This window comes from Erigeron canadensis, chromosome 7 (assembly GCF_010389155.1).
Source record: "Erigeron canadensis isolate Cc75 chromosome 7, C_canadensis_v1, whole genome shotgun sequence".
In the NCBI taxonomy this organism is placed as follows: domain Eukaryota; kingdom Viridiplantae; phylum Streptophyta; class Magnoliopsida; order Asterales; family Asteraceae; genus Erigeron; species Erigeron canadensis.
In genome coordinates, this window is record NC_057767.1 from 22,550,677 (window position 1) to 22,563,132 (window position 12,456).

At 34.7% G+C, this 12,456-nt stretch overlaps 1 protein-coding gene across 1 annotated transcript; it reads left to right on the forward strand.

The window, feature by feature from the left end:
- Positions 1–10,200, forward strand: LOC122607354 (golgin subfamily B member 1-like). Its single transcript, XM_043780310.1, has 10 exons — positions 1–159; positions 727–777; positions 1,470–1,604; positions 2,011–2,211; positions 2,540–2,662; positions 2,919–2,956; positions 4,568–4,688; positions 5,322–8,657; positions 8,754–8,896; positions 9,647–10,200. Exons 3-10 carry the CDS (start codon positions 1,527–1,529, stop codon positions 9,927–9,929), a joined length of 4,323 nt encoding a protein of 1,440 aa, XP_043636245.1. The 5' UTR covers positions 1–159; positions 727–777; positions 1,470–1,526; the 3' UTR covers positions 9,930–10,200.
- Positions 10,201–12,456: the final 2,256 nt, after the last annotated feature.

The window sequence follows — 12,456 nt, forward strand, 5'->3', positions numbered from 1 at the left end:
TTCCAGTAGCAAATGACTAAAAAACAACAGACATAAAAAAAAAACCCAGTTTTTGTAGCCTTACTGTAGTTTCACTCAATCTCTGTCAGATTCCCATTTTCTAATATTGCTTCTGTTACAAGCTCCCCCAACTCATATAGATCTTGCATTCTTCTACAGGTTATAATTTCATTTATATTATATATATATATATATGAATATCAATGTCATGTTTTATACTACTTGAACAAAAAAGTACACATTATTGAGTCTGTCAATCATTTCTCAACTGCTTTAAAAAAAAAATCATTTCTCAACTGAAGTGTCTTCAAGTTTTATATATCAAGTGTTTATAGTATATTATTTGTAAAATTTTCAATTTTTTTTTGTGACATCTTTTGTATTTTTTTATACAGTATTGTCAATACATCCCAAGATGGGTTTCTTCAGTTTTTATAGAAGTGGTGCTTTTTTAAGTAATTTTTAGAACAGGGGTTTCTTCAATTTTGTTAAATTTGTTTGTAAAAAAAAAAAAGTTTAATTAATTTTTCAAGTGGGATAATTTTTTTCTTTTTAGAGTATTTGATCAAGTTTGACATTAAATGGCTAAATAGTTTTACATTATCTTTTTTTTCTACTTTCAGTGTAATTTGCACATTTTGGGTTTCTTTCTTTTTGGGTGTTTTAAGATTATTATTTTTCAATATTTTAACATAAATTTTATTTACCTGTTTACTATGTGGTCAGTTTTTAGGATTTTGGACTAGTGTGGACTTCATCACTAAAGTTGTAGAATTGGTAAGAATTCACTTTGGTCCAAGCTCAAGTTGAACTATATTTAAATTAAATTTGTCATATTATAAATGACAATATTATTCATAGATTTTTGTGGGATTATTTTGTTTTGTATAGGTTGATTACTAAATTTTAGTATTTATGTGATTAGTTATGTTGGCTTTTTACTTTTTGTCTAATGCTGTCAAACAATTGTGTTATGCATGTTAAGGTTCTGTGGTTTAATGATTAGGTGGAACATATGAGCATGAGGCATGATTAATTAAAAAAAAAATAGATAAGATTTTTCTCTATTATTGATGGCACATGAAAGTTGAAATCATTTTTTGTTTTTAGCATAATTTAAATTTAAATTTACCAAATGGCATCTCTTCATGAATACAAAGTATCAACATTAGCGAGTTTTATTCAACAAATTGTCAAATTCCCCCTTTTTTTGTCAACTTTAAAAGGGTATTTTAGATATTTGCGTAACTGTTAAACACTTCTTATTCTATATTGTGATGTTTTTTCTTTTGCAATGGGTTATGATTTTCCTTTTGAATAGGCATGGGGCCATGGACGAAGAAAAGAATCACAGTATGTGTTGTGTTTTAAAAGTGGTGTTTGATTAGAAATGGATTTCATGTTCTTTTCATTAATTGGAACTGTTTTTGAAATATTTCTGTTGATGATGCTGTATTTTGTTTCTGCAGGATTCTTAATTAAAATCTTGTAGAACTCAGCATTTTGTGGTTCATGGTTGGATAGTAATGTTGAGGAATACCAAATGGAAGGTTGACAGGCCTAAAGTAAAAGTTGTATTTCGCCTGCAATTTCATGCCACAAATGTAAGCTTTTTTCCTTTTTCCTTTCTTTTCAATCATTAACCATGCCCCTACTAACACAGTAGCTTATAAATGAGATTTTATGTTTCCAACTAAGAAACTAACATGTTCCTAGAGATCATTGGTGTCCCCTTCACAAAAAGAATATTAAAAGAAATAAAACTTTTTGAGCTTCTCATTTGGTGTTTATTATCTGGTTCGTAGTATGAACATATGTTACTAAATATAATGTCTTGAAAAATTAGTGACAAACGAACTTCATGTTCCTTTACTATACGATGTATATCGATCATACAATCATCTAAAACTTTCATTCACTTGCATTATATCTCCATTCTCCATCATAGTTGAAACGACTTATGCACCCCTTATTTATTTTCTTTTCTCTTAAATGGTTGCAATTTATCAGATTCCATCGAGTGGATGGGAAAAGTTATTTGTCTGTTTCATACCTGTTGAATCTGGAAAGATCATTGCAAAGACTAGCAAAGCAAATGTCAGAAACGGGACATGTAAATGGGCAGATCCGATCTACGAAACTACAAGACTGTTTATAGATTCTAGAAACAAGCGATATGATGATAAACTATACAACCTCATTGTGGGGATGGTATGTTTCCATTTTTCAATTCCAATTAGCCATTCTGCAAAATGCATATCTTGATCCATAGTTATTGTTTGACCATCTCACTTGTTTAGTGAAATTCAGTAATTTTGTCTTTTATTAGAAAGACAACCATTATACATCCGCCGTTCTGAAAAAATGAAAATAGTTACGCATCCACACGAATTCCACACAATATAGTCCACCTTGGGAGTGTGGGACTAGAACCAACAACCCATTAGTTGATAGAGCAACTCAAATACCACTACAACCAAAGCCCTGGGTTTCTATTGTCTTTCAAGTTATATTTATCATCATTTGTTTGATTTATCAGGGCACTTCACATGCTAGTATCCTCGGCGAGACTACCATTAATCTTGCAGAGTATGCGGACGCATCGGAACCTTATGTTGTTGCTTTGCCTCTTCATGGATCAGACAATGGAACCATATTACATGTGAGCAACTCTTGATTTCTTTGAATAAGTATTCTTGGGGGACCGAGTCTAATTGTTTTGGGGTATTGAGAGTATTTTTTAAATGTAAATTACCAAAAATCCAGACAAAAATAATTTCATGAAAAACACAAATTTCATAGTATTATTATCAAATATGTTTTCCTGACTGTTTCAATTAATTTATTTTTCCTGTCACTACAACACTTAATTTACCTTACTTTTACCAGGGTGATTGACTTGATCCTTTTTGTGCCAGGTTACAGTTCAGTTGTTGACGGCTAAAACTGGATTCAGGTATAGTATTTTGAAATATTAATACTATTAATTTTGATCAACAAGCTTCCTTTATTTATTTCTTTATTGAAGGGCATTTTAGGATAGCCCTGCATTTTCATTGGATGAAACGGTCTGCAGAGAGTATAAAACTTTTAGAGTAATTTCATTTACATTATTGAACTATAAATCCCCAATAAAAGCCTCTCAACACAATCAGAATATTGTATACCAAGAAAATGTATATGCATGCTTTAAGCCTTTGGTTATGGACTTAGAATATAAATTTTAAGAACACCGAAAGTACTCATATATCCCCTGAACAATTATCAATATGGTGAGTTGATTAGTATGTAACAAAATAAACATTCACTAATTTCATCACAATAAACACACAATAGTCAAGCAAATGTTGCTAGTCTACTGATTGATGCATCCCTGGTATTACCCATACCCACAGGTCATGGGTTTGATTTCTTGCAGTGATAAGTCTGTGGGGTTTTCCCCCTGAAATGCCTGCCCTACTTTTGAACCCTATGGGAAGGAGTGGAATTGGTAGGGCCTACCCTTGTATGGTGAGATGTTTTCTGATGTCCTTGGTTTTAAAAGGCGATAGGCGCACAAAAGCGATAGGGTACATTTCAGAAGCGCAAAAGCGGCGAGCTTTTCGTACGCAAGGCGCACACTTATGAAGAAATTTTATAAATTATTTATAGAGTATTTGTAACACATAAATTACAAAAACAACATCAGTAAGATACTCGTTTAAGTCCGGCTTCGATTAAATTTGGTATTTATAAAAAAATTCTCAAAAGATTGTTGTTCTCGTTGAGGAAAAAGAAAGAAGAGATCAATCTTGTTGTGACAGAAGAAGTAAGAAAAAAAAATTACTTACTTTTATAAAAAAATCCTCTTGTGTACAAAAAGCTCACGCTTTTTAGTGCTTTTTAGCGCCTAGGCTCACAAAAAAAGCCCAAAAGCGCGCGCTTTCTGTTTACCCTACGCCTTGAGTACCAAAAAGCTCTAAGGCTTGCGCCTAGCGCTTAGGCGCGCTTTTTAAAACCAAGCTGATGTCCCTACTCGACTAACCGTTCAAAAAAAATCTCTTCAATAATCAAATTTAACACTTAAGACTCCTTTTAAATCACCACTGACTACCAACCCGACAGACACCCTTATCATGTTTCTACACTGAAACTACCCGCCTCCGCATTGGGTGGGTAGTGGGTACAGTCTTAGTCATCATTACTCGCATACAGTCTGCTCATATGGTGCAATGAAAAAGTAAATTGACCATTGTACCCTTTTAATTTAATCTTGAGGTTTAAAATAAATTAAAAGAAAGTTCTTTATTAATTTGTTTTGATTTTTTTATTTGTGCTTTGGAAGGTTATATTATACAACCCAATGCATTATTAACTTGGATTTTACATGTTGACAACTCGTAACCTGCCACTGCATTACCACACCCATCCGTCCCCACTGGTCATCTAACTAGCAGTTGGTATCAGTAACCTGCCATGTTTGTATTATTATCTTCTAGGATTATGCTCAGTGGCTCACAGTAGCTTTGTGGAATCAAATTATTGGAATAGATTACTTCACTCTTATTGACCTTTAACTCTGGTGCAGAGAGTTTGAACAACAGTTTGATAGGGGCTTGCAAAGCAGCAGCAATCTAAACCGAGAAGGGGAACCTACCATTGCCACATCGTCTTCCGAATTACAGATCTCTGATGATCACGGAGATAAGGTTTGATTATCTATTGAGCTATCTTTGAATATTCAAAAAACCTGTGAGTGGTAACAAAACTGAGAATCATGTGACCAAATGGATACCGCCAATGATTTGTGAATATTGCAACTTTTATGTGGGGAGTATAAGTACTATAAATACGATTCCTCTCGCTAGAGATACTTAAAGGGTTCTTTGGCCTTTGGGGGGGGGGGGGGGGGGGGGGGGTTCAATTTGAAAGCAATTATCTACTTGGTCGAAGTAATTAGTTTCTGATGTTAGGATGGATTACCAATTCTTTATTTTCTCAGTTTTCCAATTATCTACTTGGTCGAAGTAATTAGTTTCTGATGTTAGGATGGATTACCAATTCTTTATTTTCTCAGTTTTCCAAACAATCTAAACCATCAAAAGTGCTTATAACAAGTTCAAGCTACCAAATCACATCCAAACGCCATTTCATGCAGTATATTTGTTCGAACTTATTATTTCATTATGTTTATCCAGTATCACCTAATCATTTATATAACCCACATGCAAACACTCCCTTAATTACTAGTCAGATGCATTATAATTTTGGCCTTAGGATCACTAACATGAAAAAGATAAAATTCGAGATTATCACGTGCCCTTTTGTCTTATTTTAAATAGGTTAATAATAGAATACATTTTGGATCGGAAGCTGAAAAGTTAATATCAGCTGTGGAAGAAACGGGCATCCATCAAGATTTTTCATATCCGGCACTTGAATATAGTGGTTCGTGCAACGCCGCTGAAAGTTACTATGCTGATAAGCATGATTTATCTGGCATCCATGAATCCCGGGATTCAAACGGGACAGTGCATAGTCAAAAACTGCCAGCTGAGGAGGCAGAGAGGCGTGATCAACAAAGGTGGATTTCAGATCACTCAGTAAATAATGACTTAGCAATTGCTCATGAAGAGAATCATAAACTCAAAGGAAGCTTGGAAATTGCTGAAGCTTTCATTTCCGAGCTTAAGCAAGAACTAAACGTACTGTATAGCCGTGCTAATGAGATGGGTATGGAAACACATAGGATTGCAGATCATCTAACAAATGAGATTTCCTCAGGCCTTAAACTCGAAAGAGAGATTAGGATGCTTAGATCAGAATGTTTGAAGTTCAAAGATGAGCTAGAACAGTTGAAAGAAATAAAAGTAAGGTCACAATTTATAGATACAGCACATGATCAGCGTGTAAATGGACATTTCCTTGTGAGGGATCGAATAAAGAAGCTGCAAGAAAAATGTTATATTGGTATCCGTGAATCTGATTTGGGCTTTGTACACTCGGAATTAGAAGTGCTTCTTGGCATTTTGCAGAATCTTGAAGTGGGAACTGGATTTACAAGAGGTTATGATTTGGGAGAAAATCAAAGTGTGGAACTTTTAAGTCAACTAAATGAAGCAAGATCTGAAAAAGGAAGTCTTATAAAAAAGATGAATGAAATGGAGTGTTACTATGAAACATTAGTGCAGGAGCTCGAGGAGAACCGGGACCGGATTCTTGGAGAGTTTCAGAAGCTCAGATATGAGCATTCATCTTGTGTTTACAGTATTTCAACCTGCAAAGCCGAGACTGAATCAATTCGACATTGTATGAAAGATCAAATCCTGAAATTTGACAAAGAAAGATATGATTTGGGCTCTGTTATTGAGGATCTCAATAACAGGGTAATGGTTGCTGAAGCACTGGTGCAAGAACTTGATGAAAGCCGAGAACAAATTCTGGGAGAGTTTAAGAGCCTAAAACAGGAGCATTCGACATGTGCTGGCACTATTTCAGCCTGCACATCCAAGATGGAAGCAATACACCATGATATGAACAATCAAAGCTTAAAGTTTGCTAAAGAAAGACATGATTTGGGACAGGTTAATGAGGAACTCCAGAAAAGGGTTACGGCTGCTGAATCGCTTGTGCAAGAGCTCAAAGAAAACCAGGAAAAGGTTACAGGAGCATTTCAGCGTTTTAAAGATGAACATTCAACCTGTGCTGATATAATTTCGACTTGCCAAACCAAGACTGAGTTGATTAGCCGTGATATGAGCGTTCAAAGTTTAAAGTTCGCTAAAGAAAAACATGATCTGAGTTGTGCTAAAGAAGAGCTTGAGAAAAGGGTTTCAGACCTCGAGAAAAACCGAAAACAGATTCTAGGAGAGTTTCAGATCCTAAAAACCGAGCATTTAACATGTGCTGACATTGTTTCAGCCTACAAAACAGAGATTGAATCGATACGCTATGAAATGAACAATCAAAGCTTAAAATTTGCAACTGAAAGACATGATTTGGGCTGTATTATTGAGGAGCTCGAAAGAAACCAGAAACAGCTTGTCGAAGACTTGCAGAGCCTTAAACACGAGCATTCGGCTTGTGTCGATACTATTTCAACGTGTGAAACCGAGACTGAATCACTACAACAAGATATGAAAGATCAAATCTTGAAAGTTACTGCAGAAAGGGATGATTTCAGGTGTGTGAATGAGGAACTCAAGAAAAGAATTTTGGAGCTGGAGGAAAGCCGGGAACAGATCGTGAGAGAGTTTCAGAGCCTTAAAAACGAGCATTCGGAATGTGTCGATACGATTTTGACCTGCAAAACCGAAACTGAATCAATGCACCATGATATGAAAGATCAAATCATGCAAATAATTAAAGAAAGAGATGTTCTGAGTTGTCAGAATGAGGAACTCAAGAAAAGAATTTTGAATCTGGAGGAAAGCCGGGAACAGATTGTGGGAGAGTTTCAGATCCTACGAGATGAGCATTTTTCTTGTCACGACAAAATTTTGGCCTGCAAAACTGAGACTGAATTGATAGGTCATGACATGAAAGAACAAATTGTAACATTTACTAAAGAAAATCATGCTATAAGTTGTGTTAATGAGGAACTCGAGAAAAAGGTTACAGAGCTTAAGAATAACAGTGAACATATTTTGGCCGAGTTGGAGAGCCTTAAATGTGAGCATGCGACATGTGGGGACACTATTTTGATCTGCAAATCCGAAACGGAATTAATATGCCAGGATTTGAATGATCAAATGTTAAAGTTGGCAAAAGAAAGAGATGATTTGGGTTGTGTTAACAAGGAGCTCGAGAAAAAGGTTATGACTCTAGAAACAGCACTGGAAAGGGCTCGTTTGAATTACTCTGTTGCAGTGATGCAATTGCAAAAGAATCTTGACATGCTATCGTCTCAAGTTTCTTCCATGTTTGAGACCAATCAGAACCTTATTAGAGATACCTTTTCCGAATCTTCGATACCTTTATCTCAAAAGTGCCTAAATAGAACCGTAAACTGTGGTCAAAAACAGCTCTTTGACGGTGATGATCTTTCAGATGAAGATTTTTATATAATATGTTGTGCAAACTTGTACTTGGATGTGTACACAGTGACTCTCAAGGAGAAATTATTCGAAGTGAGTATCGATGTCAACAAAATGAAGGAACAACTAAACAACTATAAAAAGAAGTTAGAACTTTCACATGACAAGAACGAGACTGAAGGGCGGTCAGAATCTTTACGGATAGCTTTCATGAAAGAACAATGTGAAACCACGGTACAAGATTTGAAGCAACAGCTTTTTGTTTCTAAAAGGAATGGTGATGACATATTGATTAAATTGCAAGATGCCCTTGATGAAATCGATAGCAGGAAGAAATCCGAAGCTTCTTACTTGAAAAGGATTGAAGAATTGTCGTTAAAGATTGTGGGGTTGGAAGGTGAGTTAGAGTCGGTACATGCTGAACTTGATTGTGCTCTCTTGAACCTTGAATGTTGCAAGGAAGAGAAAGAAAAGAGTGTTACTTTGCTGCAACAATGTGAGGAGGAGAAGTTGAAAATCATGTTTGAACTTTCTCTGTTGCAAGAGCAATTAGCCCAGAGAGAAGATAAATCACTTCTTTCAATCATGAGTTCTGGCTCATGTTTTCAAGATTTACAGAGAGAACTTGTGCAACTACACAAGGTAATTTGAGCTGTAATCTTTAAACATGCATAATGCTCTATATTTCTATATGTATATCATGTAACAAAAATTTTGATCATTTGTTTCCTACCACAGGCCAACGAAGAGCTCGGGAGAATATACCCAGATTTTAAAAATTTTCCGGGTGATGGAAATGCTTTAAAAAGAGTGCTTGCCTTGGAAATCGAGCTTGCCGAAGCATTGACTGCGAAGAAGAACTCAAATAACCAATTTCAAAGGTAGTCATAATTCATAACATTTATCAAATAATCATATCATATCGGTATTACAACATTCAGAGTGTTAAAATAGCCAGCTTATAAAATGTTCACTTTTTTATTCACCCTCTTAATTCTGAATTATTAATGAGTACATCATAATGTTTTATATAAAAGCCTTAAGGGTGTACTGTACTCCTGCCGAGTCTGCTGTTTAAGTATTAATAAACTTGACAGGGTTTGTTTTGCGTTACCGAGCCTTTAGAAAGCAGTGCTTTGGCTCTTGTAGTGAGAAGCTAGCTCACTGATTTAGCTTTTATGACCTTGGTTCCTATAGATTTGAATTAGAAGTCTTTGAGGCGATAGATTATGTTTAAGAAATATAAGTCAGCCAAGTAGCTCTTATAGTTAGAGGTGGCCTTATACAATCCATGTACTTCAAAATAGGTTAGCTTTTTTTCAAATCCTTTCATTCTCGGTCACTCTGCTCAGAAACTTGGTTCGTAGAACACTATTTAATACATAAGTTTTTTTAAAGATATTAAAGAAAGTGGATAAGCGGTGGTTACATGGTAATCCGATCTTATTTGAAGCGGTTTGAGTCATCTTGGCTTGTCAGATTGCCAAGTATGATCCATGCATATTGCGGCTCAGCTTGGACACATCTATACATCAGTTTATATTGCTTAAACGTGTGAATGGATAGTCAATCTCAAAAAGGTCAAACACAGTGCAGTAGAGCTTACATGATATTCTTCTGTATGTTTTCAGTTCTTTCCTTAAACAGCACGGCGATGAAGCAGCAGTCTTTAAAAGCTTCAAAGACATCAACGAGCTGATTAGAGACACATTGGAAATCAAAGGTAGTTACGTAAATGTGGAAACTCAACTAAACGAGATGCATGAGCGTTACTCAGAGTTAAGCCTGAAATTTGCAGAGGTTGAAGGAGAGCGACAAAAACTTATGATGATCGTCAAGAACATTAGATCGCCTAGAAATCAGCATCACATTAAACGCTCCTCATCAGAAACACTGGATAAGAATCTTTTGTAGAGTCAAAGTTAGTCAACCATAGTGTTTAAAAGTCGACAGAATCTGTGAATAGTTTTGGGATTAACTGCAGGATGCTCGAATAGAATATGCTAGTGTTTTCGGGTGGTGTAAATGGGTTTAGTGACAAAGGGTAGAACCGTTATGCAAATGTTTTAACAAAGCTTTCGGTCATCTAACTTTTCTTCGACTTTTGGCTTTGCTATTCCATGTAATGATTCACATTTGTACAGATATTCATTCTTTCATCAGGTTTTCTTGTGTTTCTATTCAACAGTTCTCTTAAGTTGTTATGTACTCGGGTTACGGGTACCACATTCACCTTAAATTATGGGTTAAAGTTCAGGCATAAAGATTGAAAATAAAATTACAAAATTCAAACTGCTAATAACTAGATAATGAATGTTAAAACTGTCATTTAAGTGAATAGTAAGTTGTCACGCTCAATGGTTGAAAGACCATCCCTTGCATGAGGTCTTCTATTTAAGGCTTGGGGAGGACATAGAAATTAAGTCCTTTTATGAGATCTTGACTTGGGTATATCCAGGTTCAAGTTTGAGGTGGCAGGGTTTACCCTTATTAATCGTCGTGCATTCAGACAGATTAGTAGGGGGTCTACCCCCCCCCCCCCCATCGGGTATTTGAAATTGACATTTCTACTTCAAGGGAGCTCTCTAGCGTGGACCCGGTTAAGACAACGTATATTAGACCTTCCGCTGTCTAATCGTGACACAAAGTTTCCAGCAAAATTCAACTTTAAAAAAAAGTGAATAGTAAGTTGTAATCATTACACTTTACCTAAACGACACGATTTTGTGAAGTATAGAAAATACTTTGGGACAGAGAGTAGCTTATGTTACAGTTACAATGAAAAATTGGTGTTTTATCATCACAGAACTAAGTAACGATCAATGTGACTAATTTGTTAGGCTTGCCTAAAAATTTAGTGCTGATATGGATTTCATTCATTTCTCTCATCTTAATCGTTATCTGAAAGTCTTTAGTTAATCATAGTAAGCAACAATTAATGTTCAACTTGAGAGGCTCTGGTAATGTCCAAGACCATTGGGTCCAAAATTATTCTTCAATTTTTCTTTTTCATTTTTTCATCTTTTTATGCTACGTTCAAAAAAACAAAGACCTCTATTGGATGGTTTTTAACTATTGGATCCTTGCTAGGATGTGTTTATGAGACACGGCAAAAAGATTATATTTGCTGATTTTCAAGTTACAGTAGAATATTTATAAATCAATACTCGATAAATTAATAATCTTGATAAAACTAATAATTTGTTTTGTCCCAACTTGGGACCAGTTTAAAATTAGACATCAATAAAATAATAAGATAATAATTTTTTTTGAAACCCCAAGGTAAATATACAGGTCCCATCAAAACTATAAATTAATAATTTCTTAAATATTCTAAAATTTTTAATATTGTTTAGTAAAAAATGAATCTATAGTCACTTGTTTTTTTTTAAAAAAAAAAACTTTAAATCTATGTTGAAATTATCCTTAAATTTCTACATTGCACTTAAGAGTTAAGACATTGTCGCAACAAAAAGTTGTGAAAATTTGTTAGCCGCTTATTTCCGAGTGATTGATTTCAAAATTACTGTATCATCCTCAACTTTATTATCAACTAGATTTTGAACAGTATCCATCACAAATTCTTCCATGCTTTGAACTTCATAACATTCATTATTTTCACCAGGATAATCCGGCAACTCATTCACATCCATTTTGTGCTAATAATGCATACCCGTAATCAAGCTCTCAAACTCACGAATGTCTTCTTCATAGTTTACATCGTTTAAATTACTTGAGCCGATTGAATTTATGAAACGAATTTTATCGTTAGCAATTTGCTTTGGACTCTTGTGTCATTTGATGTGTGAATGTACATTGGATATGAAAATTAAAAGTGATACATAAACTTCTTTAAATTAATAATTTATTAATTTATCGATATAATAACATCTCGATAATTTTATAAAATATCAAAGTCCCAAGATTATTAATTTATAGAGGTTTTACTATATACATTCAAGATGTATCTTTGTAGTAAAAACAGTGATGGTTTCATGCAAAAATTTAAACCGACTCCATTTTAGCGGTCTTGCTTGCCTCTAGGAGTCGGTCCCTGATACACCATGGACGGCCATGGTATTAGATTTGATACCGGATATCTCAAATGAATCTGCACTTCATATGGATTCCATGTCATGTTGGGAAAATTACTTTCGAATTGTACGTATATTTCCTCTACAATAAAAAGAGATATCGCTTGATACAACATTCTCCGGTTTTGAAATATTCTCTTACGGAAAAAAAAAGTTAAAAAGCATTTTTCTCTAAAGTAAGAAATAAATTTGTTACTTTGTAAATCAGTGAGCTATTGATTTAGTGGTTGATGGACAAGTAAAAGCTTTGCTACTTTTTGAGGTCTTAGATTTAAACATCATAAATAATTTGATGTGTCATCTTGCGTTTGCTAAGTCGGGTTTAACGAAGTATTAGTATTCCGTTA